This window comes from Camelus dromedarius, unplaced genomic scaffold (assembly GCF_036321535.1).
Source record: "Camelus dromedarius isolate mCamDro1 unplaced genomic scaffold, mCamDro1.pat HAP1_SCAFFOLD_176, whole genome shotgun sequence".
Classification (NCBI taxonomy): domain Eukaryota; kingdom Metazoa; phylum Chordata; class Mammalia; order Artiodactyla; family Camelidae; genus Camelus; species Camelus dromedarius.
Window position 1 is genome coordinate 583,444 of NW_026989746.1, and position 17,950 is coordinate 601,393.

At 48.6% G+C, this 17,950-nt stretch overlaps 1 protein-coding gene and 1 long non-coding RNA gene across 2 annotated transcripts in view; both read left to right on the forward strand.

Annotated features, from left to right (window-relative positions):
- The window catches only part of LOC135320516 (uncharacterized), a 140,293-nt gene that overhangs the window by 1,254 nt on the left and 121,089 nt on the right, over positions 1–17,950 (forward strand). The window contains exons 2-13 of the mRNA XM_064483637.1: positions 406–581; positions 702–784; positions 1,402–1,537; positions 4,007–4,093; positions 4,441–4,601; positions 4,892–4,938; positions 7,487–7,615; positions 7,959–8,092; positions 8,497–8,549; positions 10,328–10,492; positions 10,800–10,912; positions 12,321–12,864. Coding sequence (XP_064339707.1) covers positions 1,496–1,537; positions 4,007–4,093; positions 4,441–4,601; positions 4,892–4,938; positions 7,487–7,615; positions 7,959–8,092; positions 8,497–8,549; positions 10,328–10,492; positions 10,800–10,803 — 822 coding nt within the window. The 5' untranslated portion in view covers positions 406–581; positions 702–784; positions 1,402–1,495 and the 3' untranslated portion in view covers positions 10,804–10,912; positions 12,321–12,864. The remainder of the gene's footprint in view (positions 1–405; positions 582–701; positions 785–1,401; positions 1,538–4,006; positions 4,094–4,440; positions 4,602–4,891; positions 4,939–7,486; positions 7,616–7,958; positions 8,093–8,496; positions 8,550–10,327; positions 10,493–10,799; positions 10,913–12,320; positions 12,865–17,950) is intronic.
- LOC135320518 (uncharacterized) lies at positions 12,871–15,774 on the forward strand. Its single transcript, XR_010379687.1, has 2 exons — positions 12,871–13,603; positions 13,971–15,774. It is a non-coding gene; the product is annotated as an uncharacterized LOC135320518 (long non-coding RNA).

The following is a 17,950-nucleotide window of genomic DNA, read 5'->3' on the forward strand; positions in this document are numbered from 1 at the left end:
GAGGCAGAACAGGGATTTCTGCAGATTTGCAAGGAGACCCCGACCGCTGAGCACCGGGTTACAACCCCACGTGACCCTTGTCGTGTTTGGCTTGGGCTCTGGGTCTGGCCTGATCATGTATTCTTCCAGCTGAGTTCCAGAAATTCAGAGGGTAGACTTAGAGAGGCTGCGTTTGGAACCCGGTGTGGAGACGGAGGGTCCTTTATCCTGAGTCCCCTCAGCCTAATCACTGTAGCTGAGTTCCAACACCACCCAGGCCCCCAGGGTGGCCGTGGAGGGAGAGCAAGCCTGGCAGGTGACCCAGGGGTCCCACTGCTGTGCCCCTCCCTTATCTTTGTTCCCTTTCACCCCGGAAGGTGTGATTGTCTCATGTCATGGTGACAAGCCATCTCTCTTCTCTGTCAGGTGGGATCCCCACCCCCGCTCAGCCTTCTTTCTGCATGGATGCTGAAGGACCAGGCTCACTTGAAGTTCTGAGTTTGAGCAGTAAGGTGGAAACAAAGAAACCAATGGAAACAAAGAAACAAGTCATTGTGGCAAAGCTCCCCACCACAGAGAAGCTGCCCTGAGTGGAAGGGAGGGTGTGGGCATGCCCATTTGTTTCGTGTCTCCCAGTGCTCTTCGCTTTCTTATTGCAGACCTGCATGGTTACAACAAAATGATCTGCAAAACTGAAAATATTTACTCTCTGGCTTTTACAGAAAAGGCTGACCAGCCTCTGGTTCCCGTACCGGTCAACTGATTGGAGTACCTTTCCAGTTTGGAAACATCTGGGCAGGCCCAGGTTTGCAAAATTCTTTAAGAGTAGTTATGGAGTTTTGCTTCTAAACATTTTTATGGCTCTATACTTCTGAGCTGAGGTTGTGCTGTGTAATTCTGAGCCGGGATTTTCTCAAACTGTTTCTTATTTCTTATACCGGACACCCCTAAATTCCAAGGGGAATGGGATGTTAAGGAAGCCATGGAGTTTAGGAAAAAGATACAGATTTCATTTCCATTTAAGCATCGATGTATCTCCATCCTAGGCAGTATCGGTTCTGTGGTATTGATAGGGGAACTAAATAGCAACCAAATTTATAGAAAATAGTGGGTCATTGGGTACACAAGTTCTTCTTTTCAACATTTTTGTAGTGTTTGCAGTTTAAGATGACCGTTCCTGAGAAACAGGCAGCCTCTTAGAATGAAATAGCATTTTCCCTGAACCATACTCAATTTTTATTTCGTAGACAGCAGGAAGGGCAATCACACATCCAACACTTGGGGACCTCAAAGATAAAACGTAACTTTCTGGGAGCACACTCCCCCCGTCTCCCTCTGCTCTTTTCACTGTCCCATTGTCCCTGAAGGCTCTTTTGTATCTTCTGCTCATGACTCCAGTAACTCTTCCTTCTCGTCCCTCAGCTGGTAAGTTTACTTTTCTACTTTGACCAAGCAAACTGAAGCCAACAGAAGAGAACTTTCACCAGCAACTCCCAGCACATCCGCTCGCCTTCTGATGTCTGTGACCTCACTCTCGCTGCCCCACCTCTTATTACAGGTGACATCGAAAGCCAGATCATCCAAAAGTCACCAGGGGGCCCATCCATACAATCTTCTCCGGGCTGTCACTCCCACATCCATCCTCTCTGTCACTACCTCATCTATTTTGTTCTCCTGCTAGTTGGCTCCTATCAGTATATAAAAGTCCATCCTCTTAAAAGAAACAAACAGCACTCCTTGACTCTAATTGGCCCCCACCAATTGCCACCCCATGTCTTTGCAGCAAATCTTTAATGAGTCGTTTAAACTCACTGTCTGCATATTCTCTTGAGCCATTCCCTTTGGCACCCACTCTGGCTTTCCCCCTGATCCCTCGCTCTATGGAAACTGCTCTGTCAAGGCCATCAGTGACCCCACGTTGCTAAATATAGTGGTCAGTTTTTAGTCTTCATCATGCGTGGCCCTTTGGCAGCATTTGACCCAGCTCTTCCATTTCTCCTCCCCCGTGTTCCTGCTTCACTTGGCCTCCAGCCCATCGCTCTGCTTTCGATCCACTGGCTGGTCTTTTGCCAACGTCTCCTCTTTTTTCCAAATATTTACTGCGAATGTGCCTCGGAGTTGGGTCCTGGGTCTCTCCTCTATCTCACTGCTATACTTTTGGTGGAAGCAACCAGACTTGGAAATTGACATGCCATCAATTTCTCGATTTGTCCAAAACTCCCTGATTGGCCTTTTCCATTTGGAACTCTCTCCCTGATACTCATATTCTTTTTCTTTCATTCATCTTGCTTTCACATTCATACATATGTTCTACTGTGTAAATTACTTTTCCAAATTTTGAATCAGTCCATACATATCATGTGAAATGCTCAGATCTCTATTATTTCCACTAAGATGCTTATTCTACCTTAGAACCTTTCTGCATTTCTGTATTTATGTCAATAAAGTGAATAGTATTTCTACAAGCCTCATAGTTAAACAGTGTGTTTGTTTGGGGCTACTATGTAACATGAAATAATGATACATCAACATAGTCCTTTTTCATTTAATTTTATGTAACACCAAGATGAGGTTTTTGCACTGAAGACTGTTTCATTGAAATTTTACCTACGTTATGGACAGTCAGTTTATGTGAAAGCCCTCATTTCTCCCCTTTTCTGATATATTTTCCATTTGGCTATTATAACATATACCTTGGCATGAAATAAAATTCCAAATCCATTCACATAATAAAATTAATACATTTAAATTATATTTTTTAATGTTAAAAAGAAAGAAAAAAAACCCCAGACTCCTCTACCTATTAGGCATTTCTGTGGCAATATCTAATAGACTCCTTAATCATGACATTGAAGAACTGAGCTGATTCCAGCCCCTTTCCACCTGCTCAGCCCCATCTTGTCCCATCCCCTGTGGATGGAGAGGACATCCATCCCATTTTCCAGGTCCAGATGTTGGAACCATGTTCTCTCTCTCTCTTTCTCTTACACACACACAGACAGCAAATCCAGCTTGTTAGAAAATTCTGGCTACTCTGAAATCATTAACCACATACTCCCTGTTCCCCACCCTCCTAGGAGCCACCTTCAACCCCTTGTTGGACACCAATTAGCCTACTTCTTCCATCTTTGCTTTTCTACAATCTCATCCACACAGAGTCAGAGGGAGCCTTTAAAAGCATACATTGAGGGGGTGGGTGTAGCTCAGTGATACAGTGCATGCTTAGCATGCATGAGATCCTGGGTTCAAACTACAGCACCTTCACTAAAATAAATAAATTAACCTCCTCCCAAGAAAACTCAAAACAAAAGCATAAATTGGACATCACCCATCCCATCAAAACTCACTAAAAGGGTCACCATTCCATTAGGAGCCAAAGTCGTCCCAAAGTCTTCGAGGACCCGGCCTGCTCTGCCTCTCCGCCCACACTCTCCCCATCACTCTGGGGGCCTCTGGCTCCGGCTCTTCCTTCTTCCTCCGGATCTATTCTGCTTCAAGTTCATTACTCCTTGAGATCTGCCAGGATTGCCTTATTCCCTCCTGCCTGCCTCCCACCCCACCACCATCACCTGAGTTTGCTCATATCACTCTTATTTTTCCCCAAGCTCTTGCTACCCCCATCATGTTGCCTGTTTTCTCTGCTAAAACTCTGAGCCCCCAGTGATGGGGAGTCGTGTCTATTTTGTTGACTAATAAAGCCCAAGAGCCTTGGGAATGGGTATAGTTACTAGATTCCCATAAGTAGTAGGAGCTTATACAGATTTGCTGAATGAAAGCAGAGGTCCTGGTCCAATTCGATGGAGCACTTCTGTGTCCTGCTCAAAGATTAACTCTCCTTTCCTCCTGAGAGAGGGTGACCACTTCCTTGGTGATCAAAGGCAAGATCTATTTTCTTTATGCTGTTAACCTTAGGCGGGGAGACTGGGGGATCTTCATTTATATTTTAAAATTTGATTCACTCTGCAGTTTGTCTCCTGTCTATGTATCCTTTTGAGAAACCATTTATGAGTGATCATTCTTCCATCAGATTGAACAGGATCCAGGGGGAAGTACCAAGCCTGTCCCATCGGCCATCCTGTGTGTCATGTCCTGTGACCCAGTGGATGCTCAGCACGTAAGTGAACCAACAGGAGTGAGTGAAGTGATGGGAACATCTCATTATTGTGGTGGCTGCACTCTGTCCGATGCCTTGAGATTTGGGGAAGGGTTTACAACTGCGGAGGCGAGATGTCAGGTCCTCTGTGCTCTTCCTGAGTGCCCTGGCCTTACCCATTCCCCCAGTCCCCTCTGGGCAGCCAAGCCCAGGAGCTGGGCCACCGGCGATTGTGCTGATCAATAATCCACCTCACCCAATGTCCGGGGGTAAGAGCGGCCAGCACAACTGTTTGTAGACTCTGAAGTCAGGTCCTTGGAGGAATTCCTCACTGAACAATGTTTTGGACCTTTTATTTTTCTCTATAGCCTCCAGCTGAAGAAACAGATTGCCTTAGGTACATGAAAGGTGAGGACACCTACTATCCCCATGGAGCGCAGGTGGGGCTGGGAGTCTGCTGTTTGTACAGCCGGTGGGCTCGTGTTGCTTTGGGCATCCCTGTGCCTGAATTCCTGCAGTACACTCGGTGGTAAGAACGGGGGTGCCTGGCAGGGAGGGAAGCGGGTCGGGGGACTACACAGCTGGGGAGACGTTAACCTGGGGTGAGCGGGAGCCGGCTGATGCATGGAATCTCGGTGCAGGGAACTCTCCAAACTCAGAGAGGTTCCCACTCCCGCAGGGTCCCTTTGATCAGGGTGCTAGGCTGTCAGCACTGCAGGGTCCCTGTGAGGATCATGGTGCCTTCAGGCAGTGGGAAGTGAGGGGTCCAGTGGCAATTAAATTAACTGTGCACCCAAAGCCAACCCCCGTCTCTTTCAGCCTGTTTCCTAATCTGCAAAACTGGAATGATGTTAACCATCCCGCAGGTTTGTTGATGGGCTGGGACACACTAGACTGCCAGGAGCTGGAATTCCTCTGTGCCCTGATTGTAATCCTTCCTTCACACTATTTACTCTCACAAGTTCAGTCTCTCTGTCTCTCTCATTCACTTGTAACTTTCTCTACTGCTCTGGTTTCATTTGATTCCCACCCTCCTCCCAATCCCCAGATGAGTGAAATTAATTTCTGTGTGTCAGTTCCAAATTCCCGGGAAAGATGCTCTGTCCCCTCTGGATTGGTTGTCCAACCCATCAGTTGCAGTCAGAGGAGTGAGTCCCTCTGTGACCAGAGGAGGGGCTCTGCCCAGCCCCCCAGCCACCACTGTGGGAGCACATAGCTCTCCGAGGAGGAGGTACTGGCTGTGACTTGGTGTCACTAAGTGTGAATTTATCTCTCCTCTTGCCCCACATTCATCCTCCTAAACAAAGATGAAAATTAAACACTCCCGAGATTTGTGTCATGGAACACTCAGGGTGGGGGCTAAGAGGGCTGGATTCCCTGCTGAGTGTAAGGGGCTACAGTGACTCCCCAACGAGAGCCTGTAAAGGAAACAGCACCGGCCCCACTGGACATTAGGGTGCTAAGTCTGCGTGACATTGAGCCAGGCTTCTGACCACAGCTCAGGGGTCTGTTCTGACCGGTTAGTCTTTGAAACCAACCAGCTTTGGATTCCTCAATCCCTCCCTGAGGTTTTACCTGAACCACGAGCTTCTGTATCTCTGAAGACAGATGATGAGGACCCTTCACGTAAGGCATTTGCACAGCCCTGTGCGGGAATTTGTGCTGCACGGTCTGCCCGGCGAGCTGACCAAAGTTCGTATTTTACTGATCTTAGAAATAGTCTGGTTTCCTGATGCACTGTTTCACTGAACAAGCAACAGAAGCCACCTCTGGCTGATAAAAGCAAAAAAGGGACTTAATGAAAAGATACTGGGAGGGTGCATGGAGTGGCCCAGACCAGAGCCGACCCGGGGGCCGTAGGAGATGTTGGGGAGCCTCAGGCACCAGGCTGCGCAGGGTGCTACCGGGCCCCCTGCTGCCCCAGCAGGGACCCCACTCCTCCTGACACTCCACCTCACTGCAGGTTCATGTCCCGGCAGGGCCAGGTCACACTGAAGCCACCAGCACACACCTCAATGGGGGAGTTGGCCCCTTCTCAGCTGAGGGCGTGCCTGGTGTGGGGAGATGCCCAGTTAGAGGAAGGCGGTTCCCCTACTGTTCCGAGTTAATGCGCAAGTCAGTGTCCATCACTCAGGAGAGCCGGGCTGGTCGGACCTCATTGTGGTGACTAGGCCGTCTGAGTTCACGTATTACTTTTTAGGTTGGAAGGCCCAAGAGGGAGAAAAAGTGGAGGTTCTAGTACTTATTTTATATTTCCCATGTACCAGGTGCGGTAAGCAAGCCACTTCAGACAAGGCCCATAACAACCACATTAATAGGCCACGGAGAAAGTCATGCAGTCAGGCCTCTGCAGCCCCGAAACCCGTGTCCTCATCAGTTCCGTAGTTACCAGTGGAAGTTGTAGGGATTTATGGGACTGTGTGCTCCTGTGGGGGCTGGGATGTGTGTGTTTAAATCCACATCTTCAGAAACTCGGCCAGAACCACAGCCACTGATTGTCTGCATGGAGGCAGAGGAGGGGAGGCTTCCAGCCTCTGGTCCAGCTCGTGTGGAGCTCAGAAGTTGCTCCTTCTGTCCTGAAAACAACACCAGAGCTGAGGGAGCTGCAAACCCACTGCTCTTCTTAGATCCACAAGAAAACTGAGGGGGAAAGCTGCTCCCAACACAGAGAGGCAGCCGGGCAGGCTTGGAGAGTCACAGCTCCCAGGGCAGAACCCGCTTTTGTAAGAACCCCGGGGGCAGGCAGATTTAACAGGTCCCTGAGGCCAGCTGGAGGCTCAGCGTGGGGAAGTCCGAGTGTGACAACTCCAGGGGGCCAGTCAGAGGGGCCCCCTGCTCTTTTTCATGCATTTTACTTCCAGGACCGTTTCCTGTTCTCAGAGTGAAGATCATAGGAAAACTCCTCATGGTTCCTGCCAGGAAAGGAAAAAATAGCTCTATTGAAATACACCCAGAACATTCTCTTCCATTGTGGGTGGTTGTGTTTTGTTTTTTTTTTTTTAATGAGAAATTATTTTCCCAGAGCCTAACCTACCTGGGGGAAGGGAAATACCTTCTGTGTCACCCAAATTGGGGTGGGGGAAAGAGACACACTTGTGGAGGTCACAGCTCAGGGCACAGGCTCAATGAGAACTAATCACAGGACTACAGATGCCCTGCTCTGTCCCACTCCCCCAACACCTTACCTCCATTTCAGTAGGGCCCCTGTGTTATAACAGGAATAAAATTAAAAGAAGTAAATGTCTCAGGAGTGTCTAGGGAAAACCCAAAGACAGCGGGGAGATGGAAACAAGGACTCACGGGTGGCTTTAGCCTCTCGCACGAATAGCTGTAGCAAACTACACACAGCCCAGCCCCAGTAGATAAACAGAAAACCTCACAGAAGAAACTATTTATTTTGGTTCTCTTACCCAGTGCATTCCATGGTGCATCCTCGCCTAGAATTGAGTGGAAGCAAGTCCATCTCAGAAGGGACATACCTGAAGAGAAATGGCTTTCCAGACTCTGAAGGGCAGAGAAAGCACCAGCCTGGGTTAGAGAAAGGTGAGGGGTGGGGTAGGGGGTGGGCTGCCTTCTTCCCCAAATAAGGAACCTTCCTGAGGCCAGCACAGTGGGAGGGAGGGCCATAGGGTGGAAGCAGCCAGACTTCTTCCTGAGAAGTGATAGGATGCCTCCAAGGGACCATTCAGATGCCCAAACTGTGTCCTGATGGTGGGAGCCAGTCGGTCTGCCTCAGAGCCCAGGACTGAGGTGGGCGCACAGCAGGCCGGTCTTACTTGGCCGGATCAATTTCACTTCTCCGAAACCCTGTGTAAAACATGAAGCGTGGACGACCTGGTGAGCACAGCTCTGCCCTCAAGACCGGTTTCAACTCCTCTCTTCCCAGAGAACAGCATCTCTGAGCCCGTCCTGGGTGACCTCACAGAGATCACCCTAGTGGCCCAGGCTAGTGACCGGGAACATGTACCTTCCTGCAGCCAACCCCAGACGTCCACTGATGCATCATATACTGGCAAAGATGTGAGTTCCTGTGCATTGGTCTAACAGCAGAGACTGCCACAGGCCCAAGAGGTGGTGTGTGGGACAAGCAGGGGTGCAGGAGTGTACGCAGTGCAAAGGTGTAAATGGTGGCAGGGGTGCAGGGGCTGTGGAGGGTGCAGGCAGTTCAGGGGATGCGGGGGTGCAGGCAGTGCGGAAGGGCAGAGAGTGGCAGGGGTGCAGAGGTACAGGGAGTGTAGGGGTGCAGGAAGGTGCTCCGGCACGTGGCCAGGGTCAGAAGGCAAGTGCACATCCTCGCAGTCAGCCTGACCCCGGGAGATTAGTGCAATGGTCTGGGGTGGCGGAGGGGGCGGCGGCGGCGGCGGCGGCGGCGGTGGGTGGGAGGCTGCCCGGGCAAGCCGGTCGATTTCTTCTCTTCCCTGCAGCCTGGCCTGGGGGGGTGTTGGCCGCCGGAGATTCGCCAGATGTTGGACTCCAGGTAAGCTTGCTCCTGGGTGGTGGGGCGGTTAGGTCAGTGGGCGGTGGCAGCGGCAAGGGGGCGGAGCGGGGCTGCCCCTGGCGAACTGATGGAATAGCTGCCTTCTCCCGGCTGCCGGGCCTGGGAGCGGCCTCTGCTGCCCCAGGTCGCTGCACACACCTGTCCCACTCAGCAAGCTGAGTGGGGAGTGGAGGCGGTGTGGTTAAGGTGCAGGGCCCACGGGGATAGGGGGGCTGCCGCACGGAAGCCGGTCAATTCGCTCCGCTCTCCCCCGCGGCGGAGCCAGGGGCGGCTTCTGCTGCCGTAGAGGCGGGACGCCGGTCTCCAGGTGAGCTTGGTCCTGGGAGGCGGCGGCGGCGGCGGCGGCTGGGGGTTGGGGTCCGTTCCAGGGAGCTGCTCCATTTCTTCTCTCCCCCGCGGCCTGGCCTGGGGGCGACCTCTGCCGCCAGAGATTTGCCTGAGGTCCGACTCCAGGTGAGCTTGCTCCTGGGAGATGGGTGCGGTGCAGTCAGGGGGCTGGGATGGTGGTGGCTGCGGGGATAGGGAGGCTGCCCCGGGGGAGCTTGAGGATTAGCTCCCATGTCTGTGCCGCGTGGCCTGCAGGCGGCCTCTGCTGCGCCAGGTCCTGGGACAACCCTTTCCCACTTTGCCTGCTGGGGGCGGGAGGCAGGGTAGTCAGGGTGCACGGGTGGCGGGGGTCGGGGGCCTGCAGCGGGGGAGCGGGCACATTTGCTCCCATCTTCCCCGCGGCTTGTCCTGGGGGCGGTGTCTCTTGCCCTGGGTTAAGAGACACGTGTATCCTAGTCAGCCTGGCCCCAGGAGGCGGGCGTGTTACGTTGGGGGTGGTGGCAGCAGCGGCAGGTTTTCCCATGGAGCCGGTCCATTTGCTCCCATTTCTCCCCGTGGTTTGCCCTGGGGGCGGTCCCTGTTGTCCCTAGTTCGCCGGACGTCCATCTCCAGGTCAGCCTGCTCCCTAGAGGCGGCCACCGTGAGGTCAGGGGGCAGGAGCGGTGGCTGCTGTGGGGGTAGGGGGCTGCCTTGGGGAGCTGGTGGATTGGCTCCCGTCTCCCCGATGGCCTGGTGTGGGAGTGGCCTCTCCTGCCTCAGATCACCAGACACACCTGTCCCATTTAGCCTGCTGGGGGAGGGGCGCCCTGGGAAGTGCCTTTAAAGTGTGGGGGAGGCGACGGCAGGCGTAGAGGACCTGCAGCGCGGAGCCGGTCAATTTGCTCTCCTCTTCCCCACGGCCAAACCTGGGGGCGTACTCTGCTGCCCAAGAAGCCGGATGCCCGTCTCCAGGTCAGCTTGCTCCTGGGAGGCGGGCGCGATGCTGTCGAGGGGCAGAGGCAGCTGCGACGGCCGGCTGCCCCGCCTAATGGGGCCACTTCTTCTCCTCTCCCCTGACCTGGCCTGGGGACGGCCTCTCCCGCCCAAGATTAGCCTGAAACCCCACACCCGGTCAGGTTGCTCCTGGGAGGTGGGCGCGGTGACATCAAGGGTTGGAGAGGAGGGGGGCTGCCCCTGGCGGGCTGGAGGATAAGCTCCCATCTCTCTGGAGGCCTGACGTGGGGGTGGCATCTGCTGCCCCTCATTCCTGGGTCACCCTTCTCCAGGACATATTGCCCCGGGGGTGCTGTAGGCTGCGGGGGCGGCGGGTTGTTGGCGGGGGTATGGAGCTTGCCGCTTGGGAGCTGGTGGTTTAGATCCCATTTCCCCCGCAGCTTGGCCTGGGGGCAGCCTCTGTTGCCCCAGGTCGCAAAGCACTGTTTCCCTGACAGCTTAACCACCGGAAGTGGGCAGGATGTGCTGAGGGGGCGGAGGCAGCCGCCAAGGCAGCGACGGAGGGGGCTGTCCCTGGCCAGCCGGTCAATTTGTTCCCATCTCAACATTTGCTGTCCCAGTTTCGCAGGACGCCCTTCTCCAGTTTATCCTTCTCCTGGGAGGTAGGCTCAGTGCATGCAGCCCAAGGTCTGGGCTCTCCCCTGGGGAGGGGCAGAACGCTCTTCTTCTTCTTTGTCTTTATTCTTCAGCAAAGTGGTTACTGGCCCCAATTCTTAATTCTGAGAAAGTGTAGCCTGTGTTACGGAGGAGCTGCTGGACAGTGAGGTTTCTGGGTGGGTTTTCACATCAGCTGATGCCCCAGGCAGGCAGGAAATGTATTGCTTAGAGCTTCTTAGTCTGGAGTTGGGGGATGGCCCCGCCATCCTCACCATGCTTTTTAAAAATGTGTTACTCCCCTCTTTTTCCTAGGTGACATTTTAGGTTATTGGGTCCCAGATTGCTGGCACACTCATCCCTGTTCTCAAACATCTTTTAAACTTGGGTGAAGTGATAAGTTGGGGAAGAAGATGATTTACTGAAAGGTAAGAATACTTAAATTTGCATTAAAGCTACATTCTGTCAATCTTTCTCAAATGATTTTTCTCTGATTCTAAATCCATGACCTAGTGAATGTTGTACTCCTGTGTAAATCATTGATCTTCACATCACACTTGTTGAGTGGTCAACGAGATTTGTTATTTAGATTATTCCTGAAAGGAAAAGCTCAGGCTTTTGAGAATTCCTTGTCTGATGTCACCCAGGCAGTCACAGTAGAAGACAGAGCTGATATAAAAATCCCTCACCTGCCTGAACTGCAAAGCTTCTGGGATTACTGATCCCTGAAATGCAGGTGACTCTTGATGATAATCTGGGGGATGGTTTATATGATCAGATTCTTCCAGTCCTGTAAATGGGTTCCGTGGCCCCAGCCCCGGGAGAGCTGGTCATAAGGGCCATATCGTGAGGGGTGGGATGGGAAGGCAAGGTCTAAGAGCTGGCATCACTGAGATTCCACACTCGCTAAACACAGACCCCAGAGCCTAATTGTCGTCAGGTTCTGTTCTGGATTTGAGAGTGTGTTCAGACATGATTCTTGCCCTTCAGGGGTCACTGCCTGGGTGGAAGTAACCTTTACATAAATCTGGGGAGGATGACAATTAAGTAGATGGGCTGTTATGATTCTCAGTGTGCCCAGGCTCGCTCTTCCAGGCACTCGTGGGACTAACGAGAGTCATGTTATTCACTCATACACTGATTTATTACCCTTGAATTGATCATTTGTCCCACAGTAAGTGAAACAAGCGATGAGGAACCTGAGTTTTGTCCCCTTTCCTAGCACTGATTGTATCTGTCAGTCAGGCGCCCTGCGTATGCATTGTGAAATGGTGGTATTTCTTGCCCAATGGGACTGCACTGTCAGTTCTGAGAATCAGGGGAGACACGTGGGTAGGACAGCACACTGACACATATGGCACCCCCCCCACCCCATGAGACAGCATTGTCGATGCTTAGGTGACCCGATGTAGACCGCGGTGCTAAATCTGAGCATGTTTAGTGATCTTGGTGGCTATGAAAATACAGACTGCCGGTCCCTAATTCTGGAGACTCTGAGGGTGTGCACCCCAGAATTCTGCATTTTAAGAAGCACTTTAACTAATTCTGATGAAGATGATCTGAGTGTCCCACTGAGAAACACTGGTGTGCGATGCACCAGTATTGAGGATTCTCAGGGAGCGATGTTTTTTCAGGATGGTCCAAGGGCCCTCACGAGACTTTTGCCTTGGGTGTAATTGTATGTGTTCGAAAGTGATGTCTCTCACTTCCAGTGCTTGTCAGCATGCTCTGTGCAGGGATTTGCTCTCAGCAGATATCAAAAACTATAAGTCTTCAGGTCACCGAGCTAGAGTGTGGGCGATCTTTTATTTTGGTTTTCTTTATTGCAATGCGGAGTCTCCCGAGAAGAGATTCAGACTGAACAGCTTTGTGTCGGACTTTGGAAGACCGCTGGTGCCCAAGGGGTTCTCTGGCAGCACAATGACGAATCTAGGTCCCTCTTTCACTGCTACGTCAATGAAGTGGACCGCATGGACAAGGCCAAAGCTGGTATCCCAACCATAGCCCTTGACAGTGATGTTCGGCTCCAGGAAGCCATCAGATGCAGCAGGTGGCCAGAGAAGGAGCCTAACGGGCTCATGAAATGTGACACCCCCAGCTTCATCAACACGGACCAGAACTCTTCCTTTGGGGAAGATGATCTCCTGATTTTGGAACCACCGATTGTTCTAGAAAATAAGCCAGTTGCCCAGACCTCACACAAAGACTTGAATTGGAAATGTGCTTTGTCAAGTGTTTCTCTGAAGATGTGAAGTCTGTCTTTGTATGGCAGGAAGTCCCCTTTCACAAAATTGTATGTGTTTGTGTCTGAGAGAGAGAAATGGAGACAGACAGAAAGACGGAGACAGAAGAGAGCCCCCTCAGAAGAGAGCTAGCTAAGGTGAGTTTTTGTGCCTTAGTAAACATTTGGGGTTTTGGGGGGAACAAAGTATTTACACTGTCTCATTCTCCTCGTTGGAAACCTTGGCCCCGTCCTCAGTGTCAGCGGCCTTGAACGGGGTTGCCATGGTGCTTTTCATCTGGCGCTGCCACTTCCACGCTCTGCCTTTAGCACGTTGCTTTGCCTCCCAGGGCTGCCACCCTTTAAACTGTAAGGTGAGGAGTCTGGAGTAGATGATCCATCCCAGCTCTGCTGTTTTGCAAATTTCTGATTTCGTATTCGGATGAGGCTGGGATACACCCAGAGCAGCATAAACCAGGCCCTACCTCCTGTCTCTTGCTGGGGCATCCCTCAGGTCTGTGCCTTCTACTCAAGCCTTTACTGAGCCCAGCTTTTGTCAGGAGCCCAAGTGCCTACCGGGATGGCAGGAGACCTGTCTCTCCTGGTCACGGTGGCAGACATTTCTATTGGTTGTGCTGAAACAGCTCTTCTGAGATCCTCCGGCCACCCTTGCTCCAACCTGAGGACAGACCTACCGTTCCTTTCCTAGGAGGAGGATCAATCCATGGTGCATTTTATGACAATCCTGTCCCCAGGAATGCACGGAAGGTTATCAGCTGAGTGAGGGGAAGTGCCTCTGTGTCTCTGTGTCCCTGTATCTCTGTCTGCTCACAGTGCCCTGCCACCGGCTACTGAACAAGAAAAGTGCTATTCACCATGCTGTGTCTTTTGCAGATGTGTAGGTGATGGTCTTGTGGCTCATGTGTGGGCTTTGTGCTGGGATGGTGAAGGGCTTATAAATACCTCATCAACATGTATTCGAGATGGCCTGGTGCCACACAGACTTGATTCATGAAGGCATCAAGCCTGCACACTGGTTTGGAAACAACTTGGTTTTGATCAGTCACACTGCATGCATGACTCACTGCTGATCTCTGGGTGGTTTTTTCATTTTAGATTTATTCACCCAGTGTCTTGCTTAAGCTGAAAAATACATTTATTTCACTAGAATATTCTCAGATTCTTTGTTTTCACACATCCAGTTGTTTAATTCCTTTAAAAATCATTTTGTGTTTATAATGCCTCCTAATATCTATCATCTCTAGGTTCCCAGTGGCCTGAGCCATGCACCAGATTTGATGTAGGAACTGTTCCACCAAAAGAAATCCCTTTGCCATAATATCTTTTGAGGAAAATATTATTCTTTAAGGCTCTAACAGTAAATCGTAGAACAAAGCATGGAACATTTATTGTAGTTAATACATGTTCATGCAAAAAGAAATGATATTTTCATTAAACAATGTTGATTTTAATAACTTTTACTAATGTGAATATTATTACTCATAATTTAAGTAACCAAATAAAACCACAGTTATTTATTATGAAGTTTGAAAACTATTTACACTGTCTCTCAATTAGAGGTAGCTTTATTAGAAGACTGAAGGGTATTTAAAAGATGGAAAACTACCCATGATGACACCATCATTTTTATTAACTAAATATCAAGAACTGTGCAGGGTTAAGATTGAACCCTCTGCAAGCTCTCAAGTTAGCATGAGGTAGTTTGTGGATGCTGCCAGAAGACAGGAGACTCCCCCAGGTTCAGAGACAAAGAACTTCTTGCCAGCACAGCAGGCAGCTTGGGGTTCATGTTCATGTTGGTTCCTGAGTTTCTTTCCTTTTGCTGTTCTAACAAAGGACCACAGACTCAGTGGCTTAAAGCAATACACATTCATCATCTCACTGTTCTTTTGTGCAGAAGTGCAAAGTCATTGTCAGTGGGCTTAAACCAACGTGTGGCCAAGGCTACGTTCCACACCGAGGCTCTAGGGAGGGATTCGTCTTCCTACCTTTCCCAGCTTGCAGAGGTGTTCACACTCCTTGGCCCAGGGCCCTGTGTCACTGTGACCTCTGCTGCCACTTTACATCTCTGTCTCTGACTATATAGATATAAAGGAAGAGTCTTCGACATCTGGTATGGACCCTTTTTCCTAAATGGACATTGTATCTCTATTTATGTGCAGATTAAAACCCCTTCCCTCCAGGGTGTGGTGGCATCAGCTCACAAGATTACCACTCTGGGCTTTAAGTGTCCTCTTTGTATTGACACCTGGGAACTTCTCTTTCCATAGTTAGCTCTGTGTTACATTTGTTGTTGTATTTTACCCGGCATTACTGAAAGTTTTACTTAAAATGGATCCTAATTAGCTCTGTTTACCTGTTTCCAGAGCTGAAGGCTTCAGTTCTAGATTATCTGTTTGATTTCTCTTAAAAATACATTCCAGTATATTTCTCTGGTGAAAGTCTTTACCCTGTTGTCTATTCTCCCATAATTTCCTTATTTTCTTGAATATATTAAAAGTATTTTATAGCCTTTATTGGTAACTCTGATGCCTACATCACCTGGGGGTTTGCATCCTTTGTCTAATGTTTCTTATTCTCATATTATCCGTTATATAGTCTTGACATGTTGCATGTCTTGAAATTCTTTATTACATGGCAGACATTGCAAATGAAAAATCCATATGTTATTTTCCGTGAGAGGTTTTCTACCTTCCTGTTAGGCAAACAGGGTGAGGGACTGATCATGTCGCTCCAATCAGGCGCTGAGGTGGATCAGGACTGAAGTGCCTTTTTTCTTAAAACAGCTTTGAGGTATACTTGGCAAAGTAATTTTCACACGTATAAAGTGTACAGCTAATACGTTTTGACATAAGTATATCCCCAAGAAACCATGACCACATTCAAGAGAGTGAACATACCCATCACCCACAAAGCTTCTCTCCTGCCATTTGTTGTCCCTCCCTCCCTCCCCATCTCTTCCCCTGGAAACCATTGATCTGCTTTCCATCACAACATATTGGTCTGCATTTTCAAGATCCTTGTATGAATGGATTAATGCAGTATCTACTCTATGTTGTCTGACTTCTTTCATTCAGTGTAATTATTTTGAGGGTCATCTGTGTTGCTGTATTAATAGCTTATTTTTCTTATAGCAGAGTATTGTTTAGTGCTGAGTTTTTACTGAAGAGTTTGTTGTGAGCAGTGTTTGGATAGACCATCATTTGTTTCTCCATTTACTTCTTGATGGATGCATGGGTTATTTACAACTTGAGCTATTATAAATAAAATTGCAGTGAATATTTGGTTACAAGTCTTTATATGGACATATGCTTTTCTTTTCTAAAGCACCACATGAGGAATATCTGGGTTATATGGTAGATAGGTATTTACCTTTTTTAAAGAAACTGTTAAAGACTTTTCCAAAATGGTTGTACTATTGTAAATTCCTTGTGGTGTGTATCAGCTCTGGTTGCTCTACTTCCTTACCAGCACTTGGTAAGGTCGGTCTTTCTAATCGTATTCATTCTTGTATGTATGTGTACTAGTATCTCACTGTGGTTTTTGAAAGCATTTCTCTAATGACTAATGGCATCTTTAATCAGCATCTTTTCATATGCTTATTATCCATCTGGATATCTTTACTGAAGTGTGTTTTCTGGCCTCATTCATTCATTCAGGTGTTTGCATTATTATTGAGTTTTGAGACCTCTTTATTCTGGATCAGATACAAAGAGAGACCTTTATCAGATATATGATCTGCAAATAGCTTCTGTCTAAGGCTTGTCTTTTCATTTGCTTAGCAGTGTTTAGAACAGCTTTGAAGAGTCTTCATTTTGATAAAGTTCACTCTATCAGTTTCTTTTTAAAATAGATTATACTTTTGGTGTCATAGCAAAGAAATATTTGCCAAACCCAAGGTCATAAAGCTTAAGCCTATGCTTTTTCTCCTAGCTGTTTTATAGTTTTAGATTTCCTATTAAGATCTATGATCCATTGTGACTTAATTTTTGTATATTTTGTGAGGTGTGGATCAAAGTTCATTTTTTTTTTTTTTGCATATCACTATCTAATTCTTCCAGCACTACTTGTTGAAAAGATCCTTTCTCCACTGCATCCTTTTTGAGAATCAATTGTCTATATAAGTGTTGGTTTAGTTCTGAACATTCTATTCTGCTCCATTATTCTATTTTCCTGTTTTACACCAACACCATACTTTCTGATTACTGTAGTTTAAAAAAAAAAAAAAAAAGGCTGAAAATCAGATAGTGCAAGTCTTCCAACTTTGTTTTTCTTGTTCAAAATTGTTTTGGATATTTGGGATCCTTTGAATTTTTATATGAATTTTAGAATCAGTTTTAAAATTCCTTACATCCTGTTCTGCCAAATTTCCACCCATGTCTTTGGCCATCTCCAAAGCCACATTTTCTGAAGAAGTCTCTCTAGATCCCAGGTGAAAGGAATTTCTGTTCCATCTGTGCTCCAATCACATTTGATAATATTTGATTACATTTATTCATATTTGGCTGGATGTACTTGTGTGATCTTTCCTGCCATATAGTAAATCTCTCAAGATTTGGAATCTTGACTTGGTTCCCTCTGTCTGCTGAGAAAACTAGTTCTATGCTTTGCAGGAGTGAGCCCTGCAGTAAGAGGTATCTGCAGCACACATCTAGCTCATTGCTTGCATATCGTCAAGGAATCCTGCCGATTTAGAATTGTTTATTGATTGTTGTCTCCAAGACGGCTCAGCCTTTTTTATTTCTATTGCTACTGCTGCAGTTTCAAAGGAAAATGGGCTAATTATTTTCCAAATATCTAAACATACTGTAATTGAGCTGTGACGCAAATTATGTGCTGCTGTTTCTTAACAACCTGCTTAGTGTTCACAGGTACCTTCACTCATGGAACTTTTGGGAGAATGTCATATCCTCAGAGATAGCAATGCTGTCTTTGGCAACCTGAGCGGTAGTATCTGAACTCACTCCTGCTGTTTTTCCAGTGCCCCCTCTAGCACTCCTCCAGCCCTCCATGGGGGGCCTGCAGTTCTTCCCTCGAAAATCCTGTTGTTTCTCAGGAAGAATTCCCTATGAAACATATTCATGTCCTTCTTGTGGGGACATTCAGTCCAGAGACCTGACAGCAGGGGAAAATGTTTAGACTGCTTTTGGTAGAACGTAAATTCTTCCATACTTGTTAGAAGCAAATCCAATGAGGAAACTGTGTTGGCATCTAACAAATCAGG